General features: G+C 39.4%; 1 protein-coding gene across 2 annotated transcripts in view; it reads left to right on the forward strand.

Annotated features, from left to right (window-relative positions):
• The window catches only part of FGD6 (FYVE, RhoGEF and PH domain containing 6), a 74,863-nt gene that overhangs the window by 32,861 nt on the left and 14,586 nt on the right, over positions 1–27,416 (forward strand). For both annotated transcript variants that reach the window (XM_056339262.1, XM_056339263.1), the window contains exons 6-14: positions 8,351–8,502; positions 9,293–9,449; positions 10,682–10,769; positions 16,298–16,348; positions 19,432–19,490; positions 19,635–19,706; positions 20,191–20,259; positions 21,969–22,052; positions 23,228–23,307. In XM_056339262.1, coding sequence (XP_056195237.1) covers positions 8,351–8,502; positions 9,293–9,449; positions 10,682–10,769; positions 16,298–16,348; positions 19,432–19,490; positions 19,635–19,706; positions 20,191–20,259; positions 21,969–22,052; positions 23,228–23,307 — 812 coding nt within the window. The remainder of the gene's footprint in view (positions 1–8,350; positions 8,503–9,292; positions 9,450–10,681; positions 10,770–16,297; positions 16,349–19,431; positions 19,491–19,634; positions 19,707–20,190; positions 20,260–21,968; positions 22,053–23,227; positions 23,308–27,416) is intronic.

Here is a 27,416-nt window from a genome sequence, read left to right on the forward strand (position 1 = left end):
TATGCTTAATTAGATTAACCTTTATAACTTTAAATTTTCAGATTTTATGTAGTGGGTGAGTATTTTGGTGGTTCCTTCTGCATCTCCTTAATTAATGTATGCAGTCTTACAACTGAGTGGTGATATTGCTTGAATATTGAAGATGGAATACATATCCATTTATGTTAATCAGCATCATATTTATAAGCCAGCTTGTACCATAGCAACCAAAATAAAATCTTTGGTTAGAATAATTTCTAAAGTAGCAGGGGGATGCAGGAACAATTCACCTTTAGAAATGATACATAAAAAAATACACATTCTTTAGGTAATTTAATTAGCTCTAATGGTGCATCCATCACCATGGCAGTATATTTTTTGAGGCTGCAATTCTTTGACAGATGCTTGCTTTCTGATAACAGCTGTGATTGTAGTACCTGCAATGTGTTGTCCACAGCAAGGGTTAAGTATTTAATCCATGCTTATGCAGACCAATCATTTTAAACATGCTGTGTTGAAGGTGGTAATAGTAAATTAATGAAGAATTTAGCTTTGTCTAGCTCTGGTTTTTCTGTTTTCTGTAGACTTCTGGGTGATGTGTGTGTGTTTGTACTATTTTGTGCCTCTATGAAATGCAAGCATAGTGATTTTTTTTTCCTTGGGCAATAGAAGTGGTTATATTGCAAACAGATGCTTTGGTCTATCTCAGTCTCTTGAGAAGCATGTTCTGTGAAACTGGGAACAAAGGCTCTTATAGATGAATGTATGCAGTCCTATAATAGGGAGATCTTTCAGGAAACAAAAAACTGACTACACCACTTGTTGATTCCTTTTTTGCCTTCCATTTTAGTAATTGATTTTTTTATTCTGTTCAAGCCTGGTTTTTAAAAGCTGGGTCAGGCAGTTGTGGCTAATATGTAATTTATATTTGACATGGTTTCTAGTAACAGAACTCAAACTTAAACACTGGTTAAAGGAAGGGAGTTGTCTACTGAGTATAGACAAGTTTTAAGCTATATGATTTTTAGTTACCATATTTTTCAGGCATATAACTTGTATCTTAAAGGAGTCTTCACTTTTCAGCGTACCAGTTTGTCAGATTATGTGCACGGTACTGGAAGAAAAGGCTGTTGGTGAGGAGGATGCAGGCAAGCAGAGGAAGAATACGGGAGAGGGAAAATAGGAAGTTCAGGAAGTTTCTGGCATAAACTTAAGGTTGTCCACACAGTGTAAACGTACAGTGCTATAGGATGTGTTTTGCTTTTTTTTCTTCTCTTTTTTTCTAATGGCTCAGTCACAACTCTCTTCATGACAGTATAATAGTGTCTAGCTGCCATATAAAAACCATTAGGAATGTTTTTGTTGGCTAGCAATAACAATTGATGTGTATTCAGCCTGGTCTAACAGAGAAGATGCTAGGCTAGGAGTCGAGGAAATACTTTGCCCATAACCTGTCTGTTGGCCTGTGGTGGGAGCCTTGGCGAGTGTCCTTGTCAGAGTGGGCACCAGTTTTGAAGCTCTGTGTGCAGGCATTCTTCGTTAAATAAAAATTGCCATACCTGAGAGAGCTTGGAATAACTAATTTTATTTTATTTCCACAGAGTAGTATGCTGTAGGATCTGTGTATGTTTGTTGCAGACATTATTAAATCTGTTTAATCATATGTTTCTTATGTGGATAACATTTAAACGTTGATAAAACTATCCTTTTTATTTCACATGCACTGAACCAGTTTGGCTCACTAGTTTCAAGTGTCAGGACTGCTAACTACCAGTCAAGCAACCTCTGATAGATTTCTGGAATTAAAACTTAGATTTTCCCCAGGCTGGGCTGTATTACCCACAGTAAAGATTTAGCCGGTCATGGGAGGCTCTGTTATACCTTCTGAACCATCTATTGGTGTTTTCCAAAGAGTAAATACTTGAAATTTAGTGACTAATTCCACTAGCGATGAACTGAAATTAATAGTGTTCTCCGCAGCCTGTTTTACCAATGCCAGTTAATGCAGCTCCATGGCTCTTAGTACAGCCAGGGAACAGCACTGTTGATGTAAGAAAAATTGCTACTGCTTAGAACATTTGAAGTGGAGTCTGAAGCAGATGAGAAGGTGGGAATGTGACTGCAAACTGATTACAAGTACCATGGGAATTTTTTTTAGCATTTTTTTCTTTTATATTGACAAAAGTGGAGCAACCCTTCCAAGATAGCAGGGTGCCAGCCTATTTCAAGAGCTGTCACACTTTGTAAGTACACCTGACTACTTCTGTTGAAGACAGACTACAGAAGTTCTCTAGAAAATGATAGACACTTGGGGACGTTTCTGTAATAACAAAATAAGCTGGTCATAACAGAGATAAGGGACTGGCTTTGCACACTGATGCTCTGTCAAAGGTACATTCAAAGGTGAATGGGGCTACCTGAGGGAGTAATCAAACATCAGATGTCATCTTGAATTCTCTGTATCTCTGTAATTATTGTATTGCTTTCTTAGAGGACAAGATTCCAGTAAAAATGCTGTTAAAAACTTGTGAAAACAAAGGGGCTCAAATCAGACCAGCTCATCTCTATGCACCTTTGTGAGATGGTTCATGCATGGCCTCCAGAGGCTAAACAGGGGTTGAGAAGATGGGAGAAGTGCTGTTTCTTCCCTAAGAGCACTTACAGGAAAAAAACCCAAGGAACAGTGAACTGGGTGTAAAATCTAGGTGATGTAAGAGAAGCAAGCTTGTCACTACTGCCTGAGGTGCTCTGTGTCCATAAAACACCTGGTGTTTCCAGAAAAGGAGCAAGGTGGGATTGGTGCTATTTGTACTAGTATGTTGTGGAATTATTTGTAAACAGTTTGCTTTGCACAAGCAAGAGGACCTCCTCAGCAGCACCCTGCTGCTGTAAGGGTAAGCTGCCTGGCTTATTTGCTGTTCTTTTGTCCATTTTTGTTCCAAATGTTTTGCCAAAACCCACCACTCTTTTTGTTCTCCTATCCTGTTTGATTTTGTTTTCCCTCTGCTGCTATGGTATGGGCAGTGAGATTTCTGGGCAAGCAGAGGAACGTGCTTTTTGGGATGACTCCTTCCGCTGCAGGGCTTAGTGTATCACTGTGCTGTGTGAGCAAAGAAAAGGTCAGGCCTGTGAGCTTTTACCTGAGCCTTTAGATCTGGGCTTCTGACTTAGACCCCAGCTCTGTCCTAATTAGGGCTCTGAGAGCAGGTAGGCTGTTGTCAGGAGGCACCTCTAACTCTTCTGCAGCCAAAAGATCAGTCCTTTATTGAAGGCAGGTAAGAGGCCAAACGTGTGTGTCCTTCTTACAAGAGTGAGAAGCATCTTACAAGATGCTTACAAGAGTGAGAAATTCTGGTTTAGTATGTTTACATTTTCAGAAAACAATTGCAAAATTTGTATATATATACACACACAAACTATATAATAGTTTTACATGTCTATAAAAATGTATACTTTTTAATATTATGAACAATAATTCATAGTAGATTTGGAAAAATAATGTAGCCTGTATACTGAGAAATAAAATCGCTATGGGTATTGAAGCAAAGAAAGTCCTGACCTCTGGTCCTGGCTTACAACTGACCTGCTGTTTAGCTGTGGAAAATTCTGTCAATCTCAACTCCTTTCTCTCCACTGTAAAACTTCAATATTTGACCAGTCTGAGGTGAGTATGTTGATACATTTCTAGTCATGAAGTGCTGTGGAATTGCTGATTGAGACATTTGACAATGAATTGCAGCTGTATTTATCTTGTTAACAAGGCTAATGAAATAGCGTTGGTTTGGAAGGAAACATTGTTCTACTACCCAGCCTATTCCTTGAAATCACATTCTGGGAATGTGCCACAGTCAAATAATTGATTTTTGTAAAAAATTAACTATCTTATATTGTTTAAGACTTACAAATGATTTTACTACTTGAGAAAAAAGGTGCGGAACTACTTGGCCGCTTTCCAGAAGTGATCTCATATGTTTGAAAAATGTCATGACCCACACTTAGAGTCTACATTAACTATCATCGTAGTTTAACTTAACAGTTTATGGCTAATAGTCTAACCTCAGTTAAGACTGCCTGTTTATATTTTAAATAACGTATTTGTAAAGTCTTCTGTAGCAGTATTGCTAGCAGTCCTGTTTACAGTTTGTCACATACAGCAGCTTGGCTGTTCCCCAGAGTGTGAAACTTCCTCCCCTTCTCTCCTCCCCCTGCATAGGGAATTTGTGTGTGTGTGTTCCTTGAAAAGCGTCCAAATGCAACCATATTTTTTTCCTTAAATTAAACTGATATTTGAGCTATCTGCAGGTGTATTTAGCTGGGAGTTGTACCTCAGCAGAAGGGATTATGGTTTATTTTTGCTTTACTGATGGTATGTTCTAGGAAAACGGATCCAAGATGAATATTGGTTGAAGCCTTAGGAAGAAAACACGTGACCACACTTAAGATAGTGTCGCTTTTTCTCTTCTGGTTAAATTCACAAGAAGTTTTAATTTCACCCATTTGAAATTATCTTAATTCAGCTATTAGATACCTGAAGGTGCACTGAACCCAGCCAGCAGCTGAGTGAGGGTTTAGCCTGGTCAGCACCTACTTTGGTTTACACCTGAATGTGTTCCTTCGCTCCTTTGATGCAGACAGGTTGCTTTGCTGCACGCTGGGAATCCTCCAGTGGAAGAACCGAGAGGGACTGTGAGTCAGGGCCTTTGCAGAGGGGAAGTGCGTGGGCTGATCACAGATGATTCACAACAGGGTCAAAATTATTTCAGATATCACTGCTCTTTGCTTATTTAAGGAAGCTGCATTGAAGGAGGGGTGGGAGGAAATAGAAGCAGCAATGGTGGTATCTTCCTCAAATATTGTTTAAAACCTGCGCAGCTCTAGGAGGAGTGTTTACTAATAGGATAAATAAAATTCTTTAAACATTTTCAAGTTGGGAATGCTTTATCAGACAGTAATTCAGCAACAATATGTACTCAGAAGCCTTCAAAACTGCCTAAACTAGATTTTTATATGGACAGGTACCCAGTGGGATGCTGTCCTAGTCTAGAAACTAAGACTTTCTGGTTTGGAAAGAATGTGTGTTCCAGGGATGATAAGGAGTGCTGTCCTCTTGAAGTAGCTGTGTGAAGACAATTGCCTTTTGCAGTAAAGTGGTATCAGAAGATTATTATTGGACCAGAATATAATGTAAACTAGAAACTATAAACCAGCATTTCAGAAAGTGCATAATAGCCTCCCTCCTTCTGAAAGGAAAAATTATCCTGATAAGAAGCTGGTATGATTCAGTATAACTAGCATAATCTTTTGTTTTCTGTCATACAGCATATGAAACTTTTTGTCTGGAGCTGCAAATGGTGGTTTTCAGTGAAATAAGCACATTAATTCCAAAGCATGACAAGGCTTTTTTAATGAGTAAGATTGTAGTATTTGAAAGGCTCATTTTTAATTAGAAAATCTCTGTCTTTAGGATTCGCTGTTATGGATTGCAGCATTGCTTCAAACAGAATAATTTCTAGGACTACCTAGGCGACTGTCTTTGAACACGCTGATGAAAGCAATGCTCTTCAGCAGCATTATATAGTACTATATGATAAATATGTTTGAAATATGAATCACTTATTGCAGTTATATATAGATATCAAGACAATGTATAATTTGCAACAGTGATTCTGTTTTGATGTAGCAGTGTAGGGATTTTGTTTTGGAAGTGATTAGATTCTGGTGCATTAAATGATTATTAATGCAACTTCTAAGTCACCCTTAGGAGTGAAATTTCAGAATTTACTTTTTCAGTTAACGTATTTTACATTTGGCAATTAAAACAGACCTATTCTGTGTTTTGTCCTTTTGGTTAAGAAATTACTTTCTCAGAAGGCCAGCACCTTCAAGTGTAAACACTGTTAACTCCTGTCTTGTTATGTTTTACTTTTCCTACTCCCACTCCTCAGGCATGTGCTCTCTGTTTTCAGCTCTTAAGTTTATCTCAAGATGAACTTGGCATGACAGTTACTTCACACCCACTGCCAGGTTAAAAATAAATCTTAATATGATTGCAGTGACAAATTCATTGTACTGCTTCTGTAGTGAAGACTTGATAATTTTTTTTAAAAAGGAAAAAGATAAAAAAGCATTGAAATCTAGCTCTTTTGTTGTTTAGCAGGCTGGTTTGCATCATTTGAAAGCTCCACTTTATCTGTCTTCCCTGCGTTTCCTCTCTGCAAGGCTTCCTCCATTTACTCAGTTTTGGAAGGGGAATGAGGAGAGTGATGAAGCAAAGTTTTGGTTGGCTGTTTTAATGATAGTTTTTCATGGTATGATCCAAAGCCTGATGAGGCTGATGGACTTTGAATCAAGCTGGTGAAAAACCAAATCTGTATTTGGAAAACATCCTGCAGACTCTTTGAGTTCTATATCTAGAAGTTAAATAAATGCTCTTAAACTACAAATGACATTCCTGTCTTATCTACTGGTGCTTAAACCTGGTTCCCTGCTCTTTTATTGTTTGGTCAGGGAAAAGCCTGGGTTGTTGATTACGCTACAGACAAAACTGCTTTTCTTTTCCTTATGCAAGTAGCCTTATAACATTCAGACAAAATTCTTGTTTCATCCCATGGCAAAGTACATACAGTGTATTGTGTGTGCATGTGATTTGGGGGTTGGGGGGAGAATATTATCATAATATGATGATGCATTTTACATGAAGCTCTTCAGAACGCTTCATTTGAGCTTTTGCCATTGTAATTCCATGTATCATTTCAGTGTTAAGCAATGCCCTAGGGTCAGGAAAACCCATAAGATGCAGCTGGTAGTTAACCTATGTGTCTGTAGTCTGCACAGAGGATGTAAACCAGAACATTTCCATATGAATAACACCATCTGTTTTTTAACTCCCTTGCATTTAGTTCTCAGCCTTCCCCCATCACAGCCATTGCCCTGTATCTCTTTTCAGTTTCGTGTCATAACTCTGCCCAGTCACAGCCTTCATGACCCAGAGGGTCACAAAGCAAGAAAGTGTGTCTGGAGCTCACGTTGCCCAGAGCTGATGTAATGAGGAGAGAGGGCAAGGGAAAATTGAGGCTTAAGTTTGAGAGACCCTAAATAGTGCCAGATGCTGGACAGATGAGAGAGCTGGTAAGACCTGTAGCAGTAAACCTGGGGAGGGGAAAGAGGGAGCTAATTTTTTTCCTCACCACCCCCCCCCCCACCCCACCCCCACCCCCCAGGACTATACAGATTTTCAAAGGCAGGTATGGAACCCCTGCACATTTAAAATGTAATTCATCTTTATACTTACAAACATGTTGCTGGTCACCTTTTTTAGGATGCATGTAGATTGTGCTTGCACTATCAGGTTTTAGCAGACCACAAACGTGAAAAGAGCTATTGCAGATTGTCTTTTTTCCACTGTTGCCCAAATTCAAGTGAGACACAATAATACAGTGCACCACCTAATTTGCATTTTCTTTTTTGTAAGTTCAGACAGTGTTGGTTTTCAAGTGAAATATGAAAATGTTAACCTTTTTTAAAAATTTCCTTTTTTGAAAATTTTGTTTGTATGTGATCAGGGAAAATACCTCTTGTGATGGATGCTGAGTTTCAATGTAGATACAATCCTGGCCATACTGACTTGTGTGGGGCCCAGATTTTAATTCTGTATAGTTTAATGAGGACCAATAAGCCTGGTTATACAATAAAAATGCTATAAGAAGATCCTTCAAGTGCAAGTAGGGGTTTCTGTCTCCCTGTAAATGTTTTGAAGGTACCAGTGTTGGTTTTGATCTTTGTTAACATTTGAAATCTCATTATTCCCATGTGTCTAAGTTACACTGTCTTTTTGTTAGATGTTCATTTCCCTGTATATAGAAGAGCTGTTGTGACCCTACATTTTTGTCCAAAAGGCTCATCTTCCAAAAGGGTATTTGTAGATAACTTATGAAAACTAGAATGATTTAAAAATATTATTACTGTATTAGCTGATACAACATTTTTGCTTTTTGACCCAAATATTAGCAAGAAGATACTCAAGGCTAGCAACACCCTTGCAGATACAAGCTTTTTTTCCTCCTAAGCTTCCTCTTATGCAGTACAAGCACGTTTCTTAAGGGCATGTTGTAAAAATAATGAAGAACTTCCATATTATGCATACGGAAGCAAGAAAGTAAAGCTCCAGCATCAAACCAAAGGGATTAAGGGCAGGCCCAGGGGAGTAAGCTGAGGCTGTGGGGAAACATAACCCAGATGGTACCCGCCTTGCCTTTGGTAATAGGGAGCAGCGCCTGGAATGTCTGTGGAGAGAATGCCGTTGTCTCTGTTGGTGCTTTGAAGGCTGTTTGCTCAGGGAAGGGGGGGTTCTGTCCTCTTTGTGCTCCGGCAGGATTTCCGGGATGCTGTGGCCCATGCCTCTAGGCAGCTTGGAAAGCCAGTGATTGAGGACAGAATCCTGAATCAGATCCTGTACTACCTACCTCAGCTGTACGAACTCAATCGGGACCTCCTGAGGGAACTGGAAGAGCGATTATCTCACTGGTGACTATCAATAAAGGGATACCATGCCTCTGATGTTGTTGAAATTTATTTGTGGGGCTTATGTGACTCTATGTGACCATGGTTTGACTCTTGTGTTTCACATGCCTTCTTAAATGACAGAAATGACTTGGAAAGTACAGGAGATAATTTTCTGTTTAGCTGTACTTTTTGCCATTTAGATGTATCCAGAAAAGTCCAGAAGTCACGTCAATATAAATTTTTTTTTAGCAATCACACTTTTTTACTTAAAATTTAATTTTTAATTGAATGTTCTGGTCTATGCATGGCCATAAGAAGTGGACATTGCATTTTAAAGGTAGTCCAGATCTACTAACCAGACACGGTGCTGATTGACAGCCACAATCCCATTGAAATCCATTCTCTAAATGGATCTAAATCAGCTATACAAAACCTACTGACAAAGGCACTGAAATAGGTAAAGACTGCAGTCCCATGCTTGCTGTTAGAGGATGGAGACTGCATATTGAAATTTGAAGATCTGTCTCCTCAGAAATCCAGCTTGTACTGAAGTGTTCAAACAGTTCAAGACCTTTTTAAACGGACTGTGTCTTAAGTGGTTGTAATCTAACACTAAACTAGCGTGTGGAGGTGTGCCTGGTAAGGTTTCTCAGAACAGCTACTGAGATGGGTGGCTATCTGCTGAACTGTAAGCTTTTTGTTCAGAACCTAAAGTAGCACATCTTCCTGTGAAAAAGATAGATGTTTTGCAGCAGGGTTAAGATGTATGCTCTTTTTAGCTCTTTCTAATTGCTTTATTTTTTGTTTCTAGGCTCGAACATCAAAGAATTGCTGATATATTCGTTAAAAAGGGTCCCTACTTGAAGATGTATTCAACTTACATCAAAGAATTTGATAAAAATGTTGCACTATTAGATGAACAGTGTAAGAAGAATGCAGGTTTTGCTTCAGTAGTCAAAGACTTTGAGGTACTGTAGTCATTTGTAAGACATATCCTATTTTGTGGCTTTTCAGCAGTTGTGATCCTCCATAAGGTCTTAGAGACTATCCTCCAATTTTTTGGGGGGCTTTTTTTTTTTTCTGCAGTCTTGGCTTGAGACTTTGTAGGGTGGAAGTGGAAAGAAGTAAATTCAGATTTGGTGAAGTAACTACTAATTTTGGCTACCGCTGTGAGATATGATAAAGGACCTTGATTTTCAGAAAGTGCAGCACTTGCTACAAATTATATCAAAGACACATTAACAAAATCTATACCTGCTTTTTTTTTTCCCCAGTTTTGTCTTCTGATCATACTATGCACTGATTAACTGTCCTATTATAACCAGGTTGATTCCTCTACCGCGTCATAGGGCAGTGGCTTACTCATAGGAACGGTGTTTCAGTTGAAAACATAAATGTGAATTTTCTCATCTGCGTGTTTCTGGAAGTTTCAAACCCAGTGCATGCAGGAATCAGATGAAAGCTGATTCCTGTCCCTAAGAGCATTGCCAGATTTTTATGTAACTTCCTTAAAACAAATCAGAGAAGAGGAGCAAGCTCCCTAAGCAGTTGATCTGCACAAACTGAATTTACCCCCTATTATGTGGGCTTCCCCTTGGGTAATCCCTGCTCTGTTTGCTTATGAGTGGTTCAAAAGGCTACTTACAGTGGGCAAAGGTAGAGTGAGCAAAAATGGGAAGAAGATGATGCTTTTTTAAGGACTCAGTGTTTCAGATGCACATTATTTTGAATGCAAACTCAAGATAATTAACACTTTTGAAGCACGGATCTTGTAATTCCGTGTTGTCTTTAGAGGTGTGGATTAATTACTTTAATTAAATCAATTTTAAAAATAATTGCATTAATTAATTAAAACTTCTGCAGTGAGCACTGCTGTCCTCTCTGCCTTTCTGCCCAAGGGAAGCTGAGGGATTACGAAGCAGCATGTTGCCCTTGCCACCGATGTTTCCTTTATTTCTGGGAAGCTTCATCTCTCTTCCTCATAAGCAAAAGCACCTGTTTTGAATCCACAGAGTATGAGTCCTTACCAGTGTCTTTTAACGCAGGGTGCTGGCTTTGTAGTGCAGTGTTTTAGCTGTAGTTGCACCTTCTTAAGATAAAGCTTCTCCAGTGTAATCAGTAGTTGTTTGTAGGTATGTTTTCTTTTGCTGGAATCCTTGATTACCACAGAATCATTACTTATTTTGGGTGTTTCTTTCAGATGAGCCCCCGCTGTGCTAGTCTGGCCCTCAAGCACTATCTGCTCAAGCCAGTTCAGAGGATTCCCCAATACAGGCTCCTGTTGACAGGTACAGTCAAGCTCTTTTGCAGGCTTGGGAAGCCAGTCTTCACACGTCCCAGAAACTTGTTTTCAGGCAGTTGGAACCATCTGTAAAGCATGTTTATCTGACTTCAGATATGTGAAGCATTTTTAGAAACATGGCATGGGTTTAGAAGTTTTCTGTGTTAATATTGATTGCCGTCAGATGCACAAGCAGGGAGCTAACATACCCAACGCTGTGGTGTGTCCTCTGATGGAACATTCAGCAGTACTTGGAAAGCGTGAAACCTGTGGTGGTTTCTGTTTGTTTCTGTGGTAATAGAAACCTGTAATTTTCTTAGAGGGTTGGAATTGCTCCTGTTTTGCTTTGGGTTTGGCGTGGGTTTTTTTTGTCTTTTTGGTGGTTTGTTGGTTTTTTTTAATGAAGGAAAAAGGTAGTATGGAAAAGTTGAGCTAGGAGAAGGAAATGAAGGATGTCTATGCAGCTATGAACTGCTGCAAGTAGCTTCTCCATTTCTCCCCCACCCAGGTGTTTTGTCTGTAAAACCCATTCACTTTTAAAGGCAAAACACGTTTAGTATGTGTTTACCAGTAAGCGCTTAAGACTTGTTACAGGGGCATTGTAGGCTGAAAAGCTGGCTTGGGGCTAGAAAATCTGGGCTCTATACCCTGTTCTGGCACTGGCATGTTTGGGTGACCTTGAGCAAGTCATCTCCAGGATGCAGTGCTTTCTCTTCTGTAAGAGGAGGGCAATGATAGAGCCCTCTTTTGTGAAGTGTTTTGAGATCTTTGTTGTAAGAGGGGGATGGCTCCTGTAAGGATTTGGAAATACTTAAGGCATTGTTTTTAAAGCCATTGCTTCTTGATGAGCCATTTAAAAATAGCCTGTGTTTATGTAGTAACTGCAAAATAAAATGCTCTGTGACCTTTTTTTTTTTGGCTCTGCAGCAGCTTGTTGGCATTTCCCCAGCAAGTACTTAGACTAGTGATGCTGTGGGAGATAGAGACTTAAGTGTTTTACAGCAGTTACCATGATATTAACATTGACTGGTTTAACTTTTATCATTTTAATAAAGTCACAGGTGTTGAAAAAAGGGTGAAAACCCCTTATTAAATGGACTACTTTGTAGGGGAAGATCTTGGTGACTTTTAATTGATGAAATCAAGCCATAAAAGGATGTTTGGGGAATTTCTTTATTTTAAAGGATACTGACTCAGGGCATGGTATAGGCTTGTTATACACTCCAAAATCAGTGGAGCTTTGGATATGTTCAAAAGTTTTAATTAAAAAGATTCAAAAGCGGATCACGATGGAGTAAATGCCATGCCAGTTATACATGGCAAAACGAAAGGTCTTGGGGTGAATGGCACTGAAACAAAACTCAGATGTTGAAAGGGAATTCCTCATGATCATTAACTGCCATTGTGGCTAGTACTCATTCTGTGGTGATCGGTTGCTGTGGGTGTCCCCAGTCTGCAGACCTCACTGTGACTGCCCAGCTTTAAATACAGCTGCAAATGTTATTGACAGGAATGGGACTGCAATGCTGGCTGCTGATTTAGAAAAGTAATTTTTTCTTGTTTTATGGGAGCAATAAAGGAGGTCAGACTAAGAATTTAATTGTGCTGGAACTGGGGAGTGTTATTTTGGACTGTTTCTTTTTCAGTCTGCTCAGTCTATCATGCATTTCATTGTGCTTGAGCTTGTCACTCTTCTGTATTTCTGTGGATGACCCATCTGCTCTGTTACCTTCCAGCAGCTCTGTGCAATATTGAGCAATCTCTTCGTAAACATGTGCTGCAAAACACTTGGATGATGCACAAAACACTTGAACCTGTTGTTGCAGTGGGTGAGACACTGCAATGCAGCAGCTGCCCAGTCTGAAGATGGGGGGACCTGTGGGCGAGGGAGGAGGGGGCAATGGGTAAGAGCAGAGGAGCAAAAATAATCCAGGAAACGAAGCTGCTAGGCCTGAGTCAGCAGGGATTTCTTCCTATTTAGATGTTCTGTGTCAGTGGGACAGCTTTGTACTGGTAACCTGCTGCTACATGGTCACATCACAAGATGGTTGCTGTGCTTTGAAGTGGAGTTACTTTTGTGTGAACAAAAGCAGGAGCAGGTGGGCTCATAAATCGGCGAAGGAGAGGCGCAGCTCAGCTGTGTTTCTGTTTAATTATACAGCTTCTCCAGTCCAGCAAGTGAACTTTAACTTCTGCCATGTATTAGCCCCGAGCTCTATACAGCAAATACTAGATGGGTTTTGGGGAGGTTAATTAGAGGCCTCTGATTTCTAACAGAAATGAAGTAGAGGTGATTCCTTCCAAAACGCTCTGATTTGAGTAGGTGACTTGAGACTGTACCATACGAACAGGCTCTTCATTGTCACATGATAAGTGCCTCTCTTTCTCAACATAGGTTTGCAGAGAGTGAGTCTTTTGTTATCCTTAACTGGGGTATAGTGAGGGGATGCTGAGGGGGATGCATTGCTGCTTTGCAGGTTAGAAACAGAGTTGTCAGACTTGAGTCCATTATGTGTTGGGGAGCGATTGCTCTGAGTTTAACTTAATTAAATCAGACAACCTGAGACAAAAAGCAGTTAATGAATCAGAGGAGAGTTTTTAGCAGGAGAAGTGATAGTCACTGCCCCCCAGTGAGAAGGAAGAGAGACTTGCTGGCCGCTGTGGGGTAGAAGCAGGGCATAAGGAAATTTTATTCATCACAGGAACAGTAGTTACGTGCTTTTGTGTTGATTTTTGTTGTGTTTTGGAGTATCCAGCAGAGCTATGGATTTTAATTTCTAACTCTGCCTTTCTGAAGGTATGCTTAAGGTCTTCCTGGTCTGAACAACTAAAGCACATTTCAGAGGGGAAGATTTTTTTTTTTTTTTTGGCAAAACAGTAGATGCCATTCCACCTTAATATTTGACTCTGTATTTATTTTATCTAGGAATATTTTTGCTAAATTTTTACTGCAATGTTACTCATGTCTGAAATCTGCTTGTCTGTATAGTTTAAGCCAGTACCTCCAGAAAGTTTTTGTAAGCACAAAACTTCCAGTGTGTATCCACAGAAGAGACTAAAAATATCTGTTCTGATGCTTCTCTGAAGCTGAGTTTTAGCTATGAACTGAGGTCCACTTACTAGATGTTCATAGAGAGTATCAAGATGAAGTTATGTATTTATCACTGTCAAGATTTTACAGTTGCAACTTTTATTGGCTGCTTCAGTCTTATAATGTAAAAGCTGCCTTCCATTTTAAATACAGAATTTTAAGTGAAAAATATCTAATTTTCCCTCTTTTATTCACTGATCATATGATTTAAAATGCTGGAATACAGCCATCAAAAAATATTTTGAGGGATATAACATGTTGTTTTGGGGAACAAGTCATAAAGCATGAATATGCCAAGAAACAGTTAGTTCCCATGTTGGATCTCTGGTTTTAAGTTTCCACTGCAGTCACTTTGGATGCTAAATTGAATGTTTCCATGTACTAGGGACATTTACTTACAGTGCCAGCAGTATGTTTTGCAGATGAGTAAATTATACCCACCTCACCTCTTGCTCCCGGCCTGTAGGGGTGAGTGTGTGGTTAGTAGCTTTAAGAAGCTGGTATTTCTGTGTAAGCTGTAGACGCTCATTCTTATACTGGGAGGTTCCCACTGCAGTCCTTTGTGCTGACCCTGATGAAGATCTATTTGGAATTGTAAAGCTTTAGCTTGATTGCTTTATGGTGGAGTCCCAGGAGTGCTCTGCCTGGGCAGTATGGCACAGATCTGACTTGAGAGAGCGCCCATGGGCAGGCAGGACAGGAGAGGGCAGCTGGTATCATGTGTGTGATGGGTTCTTCCAGGTCAAACCAAGTTAAAAACAATGTAAAGTCTTCTCAGTTCCTTTCAGAATACCTCCTGTTGATTTATTTATTAACTCTCACACCAGTTTCTTACCAGCATCACCCAGGGTGAAGCAAGATGACCTTTGGTTTTAGTGGAATATGCGTCCACCTAAACATTGCACTGGAGTGTCTGGTAGCTACTACAGCACAAGATCTTGAGGGATGTGAAACTGCAATATTTATGGAGCACAGCTAGTGAGGTTTTGGTGCCATATCAGACTTGTCTTAAAAGATCACACGTTGACCAGTGCCTGCTAAAGATAAGACAAAACTCTGAGGAGAGCAGAAAGCTGTGGGTGTTCCTGTGGCCCAGCCAGCCAGACCTCCCAGTGCTCCCTTCCCACTTCCCTGCAGGAGACCCCATCTGGTTCCTCTTCCTTCACCCCAACCTGCTTTTCATGCTTCTCTCTTGGATCCTCCCTTAGGTCTTTGCCAAAAAATAAAATTTTAGTGCCAAATATTTCTCTTCCCGTAGTTCTGTTTTTCTCAAAGCTTTCATTAACTGTGACAAGGTTTTCACTCTTTGTAGCATTTCTACCGCAGAAACATGTTTCATAATTCCCTTTTTCTTGCATAAGGAAAAGATTACAGTACACTGAGCAGTCTCTGAGGGGCATGCATGAAGCAAGACCTCTTAGGAAGGCAGGAACAGTTGGCTCCTGATTCTTCTTGAGTAAAAGGATGAATTTGGGTAGGGCAAGCATGTGGGAGTTGAATTATTTCACCCCTGCATGAAACTTGTACAACTGCAAAGCAAAATCGAACGCTTGCTAGGTCACACATGATTAGGTTTTGGTAGATCTGCCAGAATCTTAATACCTCATTTAAAAGGTAATTATAAAACAGTCTTTGTTGATATTATCAATCTAACACGTATATTTCTTTGAAAGTTTTTGATTTGATTTCTTTCAATTTTAAGTACTTCAAAGCTGTAGCATGTAGAGAATAGATGACTGAAGTTTTACTGAGGATATATGTTAAATCTTTGTCAGGATACAGTACTTGCTGGTGAACTAGGCGCTTGACCAGGGAATGGGAACTCGAGGGGGATGTTTTCTTGTATAGTCATACACTTGGAGCTAATTTTAACTAAGTAAAATAAATTTTAAAACTCCCAAGACTTGCATGGATTGAGGGTGCCATCTTGTGGTTGAAGAACTAAGTTTGTAACTGAAAACCAAAAATCACTGAACTTTAGGGGGGGGTATAATACTTTCATTGTTGAAAAATATTAATCATAACCAGATCTTCTGTAATGGGCTACTTTTTTCTTCGCTTCTATAGACAAGTTTGGTGCTCAGGCAAATATCTATAATATTAAATTTTTTTGCATCAGCTTAAATATTGCAATATTTTGCACAATAAATATTTTTCACTTGCTTGTTTTGTTCTGGAATAATATATACAACATACCATTTGTCTTTGGGGAAGGCCAGTGCTTCAATAACCCTCTCTTCCCTGAGCAAGGTATTATGATATACTTTAGTTATGGAAGCACGAGTTTTCCTTTTGTTATTGCTTTTACAGATTTAAAAGATTAAGTACTAGATCTTTGTGGCATAGATCTGCCTGAAAAGCAGATTTACCGGAAAAAGGTGGGCTTTTCTACTTTCTGGTGCTGTTTATTTCTTTAACAAAACTATCTATTTTTTTTAATACAGATTATTTAAAGAATCTTTTAGAAGAATCTGCAGACTATAGGGATACTCAAGGTAAATGTCTCTTTAGATTAAAGAAATAACAGCTTACATACTTATTGTAATGTTTCTAAATGTTATATGCATGCAAAGTGCTTAGCCAGTAATAGAAACATTTTCTATTTAGTTCTAAGTTTCTCAGCAAGGATACTGAAAGACTGCAGACTTGTGTTTCAAAAACGTTTGGAGCTGACATTTGTATCAGCTTACTTTTGAGTGGAAACCAAGAGATAAGAGTGAAGTTCCACGGGCAGCTGAAGCAGATATTTGAGGCACTGCCACTGAAAGAGACAGTCCTTCCATCTGTAGACCTTTTATGATAGGCAGTCTGGTCTACCAGCTGGTCTCCCCCAGCTATGAGCCTTTCTGGCTGCCTCCTCACTCTTTGTGCCAGGACAAGTGTTTGTGTGGTGGGAGTGAACAAGATCAAGGAGCTGCTCTGGGTTATATTTACCCTGAGGAGTTCTCCAGTTTGACTTGTCACAAGTTGCACAAACTCAAGTGACTTCCACAAGTTTGCATGCATGTGGGGCAAGAGGAGGTAAGGGGAAGGGAGAAGGAATAGAAGGTGATGGAAGAGGACAGTGCTACATGTTTCATGGTAGTTTGGGATTAAGCTGGTTTAACTTGAGTGTAGCAATGCAATGGACATTCAGACTGTTTCCTCCTTTCATGTGTGTGCCTCAGCAGTATTAAAAATGCTGCCAGCCAGTGTTTCAGTTTCATTTGCATGAGCCCCTGTCACTTATTCCAGTCTCTTTAGTGACATTTGTGCAAAGCCCATTATCTTTAGGAGGGTTGTGCAGATGTAGTTCATTGGACTGTAATAAATGAGTGCCTTCAATGCACTGAGCCAAGTTTGCTTTCTTACAGCTTTGTCTGCTGGTATAGTACTGTAAAACTTGTGAGTAAATACAATTCTTAGGAAATTTAGCCATATTTGTTTGATTATATTGAAAAACATAAGCCAAAATATTTTAAATGATGACTCTCTAAGAGACAGAAAAGTTTGTCTTGTACTCCTTACGGCTGTGAACAAACTGATGCTTGCACTGCACATTAAATAATTGACCACTTAAAAAGTGAGCAACTTAAATATATATTTACTTTATATTTTCTTGTGATTTCTCCAGCTTCTGCATTTTTTGTGGTTGTACCTTCCATAGTATTTTTCTCTCACTTCATATGTCAAAGATAAAAGCAGAAGCTTAGTTGTAACAATAACTGTTAATTTTATGCATTTGACATGTTTGGTAGTCTATCTTTGAAACTGGGTAAGAAAAGAAAATCTGACCTTTACTCACCAAGACCTATCCTGTGAGAATTAAGCTTAACTTAGTTGTAACTTCGCTTAGTTGTTTAATTCCATTGCAGCGTGGGGGGAGACTGAGTTTGGTTATGGTTAGTGTTCTTGGAAAAAAACCCAAACAACACAATTCTTCCTGATGACCTTCATTTGCATACATCACTCCAGCTAAGGGGTATAAGAAGTGGAATGCTTCTCCCTGCCAAAACCCACTTTGTTTATGGACTTTGACCCTATGGATTATTTTCTGTTGTTGTTTAGATTAATTTAGTGTTGGCTGCGTAAGTGGCCCTGAGATTGTGGAACTTTCCCTTCAAATAACCAGCAAATTTTCTCTAACATTCTTCAATCTTTCTTGAAGTCAGTCAGTAAAATTTTAAGTTTTTAATGGATATAATAACTGATAGATGAAGGAAAGTATAACAAAAAATTCAGGTACTCATTCCTGTCTTTGTGAATTTAGCTAAATTTCCCTTCGTTTTCTTCCAAGTGGATGGGAGCTGGGGAGTGTTTTGGCTGGAGCAGCTCCAACATTTCCTAGTAGGAGGCCACCAGCTATGTTTCAGCAGGCTCAGTTGGCATCATGACATCTCTATCTAAACTTAAATTTTGATCAAATGCTCGATATGTGCTATGCCTTTTAACTATTTGACTCCTGTGCTTGCATTGCCTTGGTTCATGAAAATCTTGAACAAAAATTCTCCTTAGGTTGACTTAGGAGAAGCTTTTTGTTTGCACCGTTTAGTCTTACATGGCTTCATGACCTTTTGAACCTTTCAGTTCAGAAAGCTGTATCTTTTAACATGCCTTCTTTCTGACTATGACCTCAACAGTAAAGGAAGTATATACATCCTACAGTACTAATACTCTAATGATTAACTGGAAAAAAAACCTAAGGCTTTGGGTTTACCTACCAGGCTTCTCTGTGGACTTTTAAGCAAATGTAGTTCCTTTATTTGAAGTGCCTGACTGCACTTCAGTTACTCAGAAGGTGCTAAAAGCTTTAAAGACTGGTTTTATCAGAGCAGTTGTTCTAGCTTTCAGTTAAATGAGTCGTCTTTTTCTAATTCTACTTAAGTAAATCACAGGTTTTTGGATAAGATCCTTGGATGGATTGTGTCATATATACTCACTCTTCAGTAATTTACTAACCCTTCTATGTAACCCCTTTTTGCAGTTACACTTCAGCATAGATTACAGTCAAGTTGCTATTAAATATCAGGACTTAATAAAATCACTCGTCTTTGCTAACTTTTCTCTTTCAGAGATATTTTTTTCTACTAAGTTTGAAATTTAGAAATTTATACTTTATACTGTTATCTTGAGGTGCAGGAAAACCAAAGGCAGAAGAAACAAATTGCAAAGATTGGGATAATTTTTCTAGGTAGCCTTCCATGACTGGCACGGGAGGCAGTTGTGTAAAATGGAAAAAACGTAATCTCTATACAGCCTCAGTTAAAACGATGTAACTTTTCTGCTGTAAGTAGAGATACTGAAATTAAACTAATTCTTTGTGTGAGAAACTAGAATTTAATTTTGCTTGTACACTGTTTTTGATTAGCTGTAAGAAATGATTGACGCTGTTGGTTGAAGCAGTGACTTGCTGGGGCACACTTAGTAAACCATGATCCAAAGACTCTAGGATCTATGGGAAGTGCTCCTGAAGGCAGTGACTGTAAATCAGGTCCCTGAATTTTAGCATGATATGGAAGGGCAATATTGTACCTGTGCTTTACATAATACCAATGCTAACTAGTCTGTATAACCGAAGCATCATTTCTTCATCCTTCAGATGCTCTAGCTGTTGTCATAGAAGTTGCAAACCATGCCAATGACATCATGAAGCAAGGAGTAAGTATTTTGACTTATGAAGCTGGTTGATTCAAGCTTTTTCTCTCTCTTTTTTTTTTTTTTTTTTTTTGAGTTGGGGGTGGGTGGTTGGAGGGGGAAAAGGGGGGAAGTCAATTACTTACCTTTTGCTTTTTCTCCCTGTAGGATAACTTTCAGAAACTCATGCAGATTCAGTACAGTTTAAATGGACACCATGAGATTGTACAGCCAGGAAGGGTAGGTCCTCCAGATGGCATTCAGCACACTGCAGTAAAGGTGCAGCACAGATGATATGCAAGAAAAGTACTGAAGCTGGCATATACAGAAAAGGAAAATGGTCCATCACTTAATTATTTGGTTCTAACAGTCAGAGGAATACTCTTTCCATATGTGTAGGGTTATTCTTAGATGTTTATCTGATGAAAACTTACACGTTTTAGAATACAATTCTTTGCCAGATCTTGCAGTCAGGCTTTTTCCTCAACCTTAACCTTGTATTTGTCAGGGTTTCAAGTGCAGCATGGAAAACTGTAATGCAGCCATTCATACTCACTTTTAAGAGAAACCTAAGGATGAACAGCCTTTCTCAGAAAGGGAACCTTAAATCCCAAAACTTCTGAATCACCTCTTGCGTAGTAATAGTAATGGTGATGAAAAAGCTCATTTGTACAGCTTGTGCCCTGAAAAACTAGGGTTTGAATCACTTGTTTTAATTTGGTAGGTCTTTTTGAAAGAGGGAACACTGATGAAGCTGTCCCGGAAAGTCATGCAGCCACGAATGTTTTTTCTGGTAAGATGCTGAGTGTGTTGCTGTGTGCCTAATGCTACTGTAATTTGAAGTGGTTGAAACATTACACTGCAAACGTAACTAACTGGTACCTTCAGGTAGTGGAAAAAATGAGCAGTTGTTACTGTTCTACTTAGTTCTAATTTAGAGAGATCATGTGTTGCATATGTACTAATTTTAATAGAAAACTTTCTTGCTAAAATGTACTGGTTTGAACAACGCTCGTTTAGAAGTTGAGCTCATTTATGAAGAGACATCATCTGTGGTAGTGCAAAAACTAACACAGTTACTCCATCCCACTTAGCCTTACCAGGTCTTAGAAATTACAACTCTGCTGCAGCTATTGCATCCCTACCGCCCTCCCTCCTTCCATCTTTCCTCTTCCTCTCTTTCCCCTGCACGAGCCCACTTGCATCCTGCGCGGAGCACTGGGCTGGAAGTTAGGTGCTGGGTTCACTTCCTGTCTCTGCTACTGTTTTGAAACTTCTGTGTATCTCTGAAGTTTCTGTTTCCACTTGAACCTGTTTTTATCTCTTCTGTTTAGATAGTAAAGCAGCTGTTGCCCAGTGTAATTTGTGGCATTATTGGTCCGTGGTCCTGGCTGAAATCTATCTTGTAGTTACTGTAGTACAAATAAGTATTTCCCTAGGCAGTCGTGGAAAATGTATTTTGAGCTTGCAAGCACCTGTCTTATGCTCTGGAGATGATTTTGTAGCGTATAAAGCACTGAGATATCTGCAAATTGTATCACTTAAGGTAATGTTCTCTAAAATCTGGTGCTATCTCAAGCTAGACTAGTCAGATGTTGCTAATTTCAGTGGCTCTAGCAGGGATTTCTTTGTTTTTACTTTTTGGGGTGGTGGGGTTTTGTTGTGGTTTTGTTTGGGGTTTGGGTATTGGGTTTTTTTTGGTGGTTTGGGTTTTTTTTAGATATAAATCATGTAGGCCAGTTTTTATACCTTTAGACACTTAAGCAGTGATTTTTTCCATTGATCACGTTGTGAAGATTTAGTAAGGCTCGTGAAACATTTGGTTATTTTGCAAAGAACCTGATAGCAAAAACTTTATATGAGACAGTTCAGTTTCTGGTCTGTGTTTACATGCAGTAAATGAAGTTTGGATCTGTGTGTTAAACAACACAGAAAATAGAAAAAAATCTTAAATGCTGTTCAGTAAGTGCACTGAATAAATCCAGTCTGGTAGAACAGGAAATAAACAGTAGATGCACATTTAAACTGGTAAAATTCACATGGTACATATGGATGCTTGTCCTTATAATCATAAATTGCTAATCTTAATTCTGCTGTCTCTGAGTTTCTGGAACTTTTTTTGAATGGTTAATGGTTTTGCATTGTTTTGAACGGTTAATTGTAATGTCCTTTTGAAGTAATTTGTTATACGTTATAGCTGTGTACATGAGACTCAATATTTGTGTCCTTTTTGACAGCCTGTTCTTTGACATTCGTGCACTGTTTACTCATGTGCCAAATGTATATTTACACAAGGAGGATATAACTAGACACCTACTGTTCTCTAAATTCATACATGAAAATGTTTCTTGGGTTCTAAGTGGAATAATAGGAAGTAGAAAATGCCCTTCTGGACAGTTGATCTCAGTGCTGTATGAGTTCTGTACTTCCAGTAAAGTGTATCTGAAATTATCTGTCTCTAAATAGTCTTTAGTCATTAAAAAGTTTGTTTCTATATCACAGTTCAATGATGCCTTGTTGTATACTACTCCAGTTCAGTCAGGGATGTATAAACTCAACAACATGTTGTCATTGGCTGGAATGAAGGTGAGTCACTTGTTAAAATTACTCTTTCTCCAAATCTATTTAAACTCAGGCCTTCAGATTTTCAAAACACAATTGTGTTTATTGTTGGAAAGAGATGTTAAAGATGCTTATATTCCAGAGCAGTCCTACAGGCTTAATGTTTCTTGCAAATGTGGCCTGTGGTATTGTTATCTAGGTTTCCCTAATAAACTCTGTTGCCACAGGATCATCTCACCTGCATTTCATCCAGTATCGTTCTACGCTGAAATACTCTGCCTGCTTAATTTTTGTGTTGGATTTTGTTTAGACTGCCTCACTTTTGTCTTGCAACTGCTTCTTATTGCCCACACCCAGAGGTTAGGCACCTCTGCCTGATAAGCTTCTGGTGGATCAGATCTCCATGGTTTACAGAGATCTGCTAACTGTGAGGGAAGATAACAGCTTTTGTTTCTGAGCCTTTGTGAAAAGCATCCAAGTTAAGCCCTGAGCGCCCCTGGGTAGGGATAAGGGACATGCATGACCATATGTTGACATAGTCTCTGACATGACAGTTAGTGGGAATAGCAAACTGTCACCTTAGGCATCAAGTAACTTGTCTCTGGTCCTGTCAGAGAACAGCACCAAGTCCAGCTGCAGTGCAGATCTGGTGCCCAGGTACAGGCTTTCGCAGACAGAGCTGCAAAATCTCTTTTGCCAGCAGGTGTCTTGTGGTGGATGAGAACTGCTCCTAACTTCTAAACCTCCTCATGTTTGAAACTTTGTTATTCAGAAGGGATTGGCAGGGTGATCCAGCCGTTGGGGGTATGAGGCACATGCTCACTCTGGGGTACGCTGGTGAGCTACATCTTCTCCTGCAGCAGTGCCTTTTTTTTGCCCAGTTGCAGAAGGTGCTTAGAGGGCAACGGGCCTGGGCATGTTGAAGCACAGTGGGAGGTGTCTGACAGCTCTTGAGCTTCATTCCTCTGTACATCTCCAGTGCTTGTGTGGGGCCACAGTCAATTAAAATGGTAGGCTGCACATAATCTTACTGTAGCTGGGCCCTCTGGATTGCTGTATGATCCCCAGTTTTTGAGATCTTTCCCTCCAATGTACCCCTTCTGCAATAAAAATGTAAGAATTTTTGAAGTCATTAAAAATAAAGCAACTATAAAAGTACTATTTCAGTTTGAATGTCGTATTTCCTCTTTTGACTGAAGGTTAGAAAGCCAACCCAGGAAGCATATCAGAATGAACTGAACATTGAAAGCGTAGAGAGATCCTTCATTCTTTCAGCAAGGTAAGTCTTTATAAAGTAATGATTTTAAAACCATGTGATTTCAAACAGGCCACATAAGCTTTTTATAGCTTATTTTGTATTTATGTAATGAAAAGTTACCCTTGGCTAGAGTAATTACAGAGTAGAGGGAATGAGAGATGGGTTTCTGGAAATAAGACAGACTTTGCTCTAGTTCACTTTTGTTCACATTCAAAATCTAATTTTGAAAATTTAAGTTTATTTTTAAATGGACCAGCAGAAAGGAAGCCTGGTCACATGTAGTAAATTTCAGTAATACCATATGAATTTGTAGTTTCTAATACAGTTCACCCTGACTTGTAAGGAATGCTGCCCGTTGTGAAGTGATGCACAGAAGCAAAAACACTATAATAAACGTGTCTGGTATTTGAGCACTTTGGGCTTAAGGGTGCAGCTGGTGGGGATTCTGCTGTCCTCAAGACAGTTAACTGTTAATCAGAGTGAACGTTACTCTTGCTTGGTTCAGCTCAGCTACACCTTCAGAAACTTTAAGTAAACTGAAATACTATCCTCTCACTGCCTTTCCTTGAGAGGTACAAGAATTAAAATAGTTTCAATTTAGTTAATTTTAGGCTTTGGTTTTCAGCATTTTTTTGTTCTTCCAAAGTTACTGATGCGATCTGTCAGTGCATTAACGGGACAGGAGATGAAACATGACAATAAATTTTTGTATTATTATTGGTAACTGATATAAATTGGAATAAGTCATCCTGGTCTTCCAGCTAAAATAACAGTGTAATTGAAACAAGTAATAGATCTCAGTGAACCTGAAATTATGGAAATGGCAGAAATTACTGGAATGGTGCTTGTCTTTACCAGAAAACCAAATTCTCCGTGTAGCAGCAAAAGGATACACGGCCACTAAACCAGAGCACCTCTGGTCTGTCTTCACCGAGGTGCCTTTAGCAAAGACCTGGTTTTGTGGATTGTGGTTTTTACTGTGTTTGAGTTGAAGTTTTATATGTTCTGACATTTGTGACAGTGCTGATACCAATGAAGAAAGACATATTTTCTCTTTTGTTTAGCAAAGCTGGGCAAGGGCAGACTGCTTCTGTTTGTGTGACCTTGTAAATACGGACATGAGGATGTCTGCACAAAGACAGCAGTATCTCTAGCTGAAGGGTTGACCAAGGTTAACTTTGTCAAAGTAGCCAGAGGAAGTAGCTCAATTGTCTGAACAGTAGTTATTTATAACAGACTTGAAAGCAGTTTTTTAATATTTTTTGAGCAAGTTTACATGTTTCTTATGGTTCTTCTGCACATTGGGGGAAAAAATAGGTGCATTTCACTGTTTAGGGTATGGTTCTGCTCCAGTATAATATGAGCAGGTCTGTGCTGCTTAGGTCCCTTTATGACTGGGTGTTGCACAGATACATGAAGGTATTTATGAGATTGCGGTAGACATTGTGGATTTATCTCTGCTTGACTTGAAACAGCATTTCATTTTTAATTCAGATGTTTTAAAGAATTGAAAAAAATCATTGGAACTTGTGAAAAGTTTATCAGCTTGAAATACAACCTATTTATTTTCCACAAAACAGGACAGACTTGTCTTTTTGAGGAACAGATTATGTGGTAGATTAAAAGCAAGTCCTGTGAAATACATGCTGGTTCACAGGGGAAAACCCCTATACATAACATTCTCACCAAATTGTGCAGTGTTTCTGACATGTTTTTGTCTTGACCTTGAAATTACTGGCATTAACCTCACGTTACCAACTAAAGCTGCTCTGCTTTGCTCTTTCATTTTTAGTGTTGTTAATCTTGCATCTTTGGAAAGCATTGAGCTCTCTTATTTTATTCTTGCTGGAAGCTATGTGTATGCAAGAACCCTGAGTTACACAACAGTGACAGAGAGAGGTTGCATTTGCTTGGGATGAACGAGGTGCTGGGGCCTCGGGTGTAAATGACAGTTTTCAGATTATTTGTCTGTAAGCTAAACCTGGGTCTGTTGTGATGTAGGAGGGGAAACAAGTGAACAACTACCAGCAGGAGGTGCTTGCATGTATTTTTTCCCAATTAATTGTATTATTTCTATTGATAAATATCCCAGATGTGAAGAGAATGGATATCTTGTCAATACAGACTGCATCTTCCTTTTAATGATACCTCAGTCTAACAGCTGCTTGGCTCCTATGTAGTAAAAATTTCAATTACAAAACATTTCAAGTTAATCTTACAGACATCGGAGACAAATTTCACTTCTGTGTTTTTTCAAATAGTAAGCATTATGTGGCGTGTACACCAAAGAGATACTGAAATGATCCTGGGGGCAGAGATGGGGAGGGGAGCAATTAAGCTGGTGGAAAAATGCTAGTAATAAACAGTAAGCCTGTTAATAACAGAAGTATAGATTAATGCCTAGACAAGAGTCTTTGTCACTTCAGGTTTAGTTTTATGACTGCGTTAGTATTCTGCTTTATCTAGTCTGGCCTGAGGTTTCGGTTTTCCTGGGATAGCTGTAGGAATGTGTATTGTTTTACATGGTACAATGCAGTATTGTACTAGAAATCTCTCAATCAGAGAAACAAGTTAGCACATCTGCATGATGCAGTGCTGTACAGAAGTAAAGCTTTGGTCCTGAAAACAATAATTGTGCCACCCTGACACGGTCTGAGGCCAGCTGGCCCTGTCCCCCTCAGTAAGGCTAGCAAAGAGCTACCCTGGGCAGACAGGGCAGACAGCTGCATCGCTTCCCCTCACATGAGGATAGTTCATGCAAGACTAGCTCAGCTGGGAGAGGTCGCCTAAGGCTCTGATCCTGGGAACAAGAGGGGGGTGTTTCTGTGAGCCCTCCTGGGACCACCAAGCTGCTTTGCTCCATTGGGCAGCTATGACGTGTGCCCCTAGCACAAGTTTGCCAGTAATAACAATTGCTGGGGCTCTCAGCAGTGCAGTTGAAGTTTTCTACTGTTGTGTTAAATAATTTTTTTAAAAATAATAATTTTAAGAAAAGCTAAGAAAACACTGCAATTTTAGTAAACAAAATGACTTTTGGAACGATGCAACAAACACTGGACCTTTGGTGAGGGAAGTGGTAGGGCTGCACAGCTGCAGGGGGAGGGCTGGGACTTACAGCAGAAGAAACACTGCCAATTTTGCTGCAGCAAACCATTACGTCAATTCAGTTGCCAATGGCACCGCCTTTGCTCTTAAGTTCTGAAGGGTGGTAAACAATTGCTAGGAAATCTACCAAGTGCAAGCTCCCTAGTGAAAGTATCTCATTGTGCAAGCAGCCCCATATGTAGCAATCCCCACAGGACTGGGGGATGCTTAATCTCCAAAAATGGGGCCAACTTTTAAATTTAGTTATTTAATGCACTTATAGAAACATAATTAAATGTAACAGATTTTGAAAAAGCCAAAGGAGTTGATTAGAGTTATGAATGTTACATGGTTAATGCAGTCCAGTTGTTCTTTCCGGTTGAGAAACCAAAGGTAAATAAACTGAACAAAAAATGTTCCACTTGGAGTGTGAAATATTAGGACAGACAATAATACATGCTTTGCCCCTGCTTTTATCTTATTTCTTCTCCCTTTGTTCTGATTTTGTTGCTGTGTGCGCTAGATCAGGGGGTTTTGCCTCATGCCTCACAGGCTTCTCCTGTGTTTACTTTACCAGATTTGTCCTCTCTGATTCTGTAGAGAACACAATTTCATCCAGTTCAAAACCCTGGCTCACAGTATCTTCCTTAAAGGTTCAAAGATGATCAAAGCTTCCATATTCACCTACAAAAGCCATTAAGCAATAATTGGTGTTGCACACCCAATTTGTGTAGATCATTGCTTTCTTCTTCCCTGACTTCCCTTTTTGTGTACGCGTCACGTTCAATTCCTTGGTTTAAACAAATTCATTTATTTGATATTATCTAAGAAGTGGGGAATAAAAAAAGTGTTGGTGGTAGATGCTGGTTTAAACTTTAGAAGCCCTTTTTAAGCTGGCATGGCATCTTAAATAAGCAATCCAGCTGTTCCTCTGCCACAGAACTGCTTCTTCCTCCCTTCCTCAGAGCACCTTCCATGGTGCTGCACAAGTGGTTGTTCAGCTGCGTGATGAACCCAGTTGGGAAATTGATCCAGAGGAAAGGCAG

Source organism: Falco biarmicus, chromosome 5 (assembly GCF_023638135.1).
Source record: "Falco biarmicus isolate bFalBia1 chromosome 5, bFalBia1.pri, whole genome shotgun sequence".
Taxonomy (NCBI): Eukaryota; Metazoa; Chordata; class Aves; order Falconiformes; family Falconidae; genus Falco; species Falco biarmicus.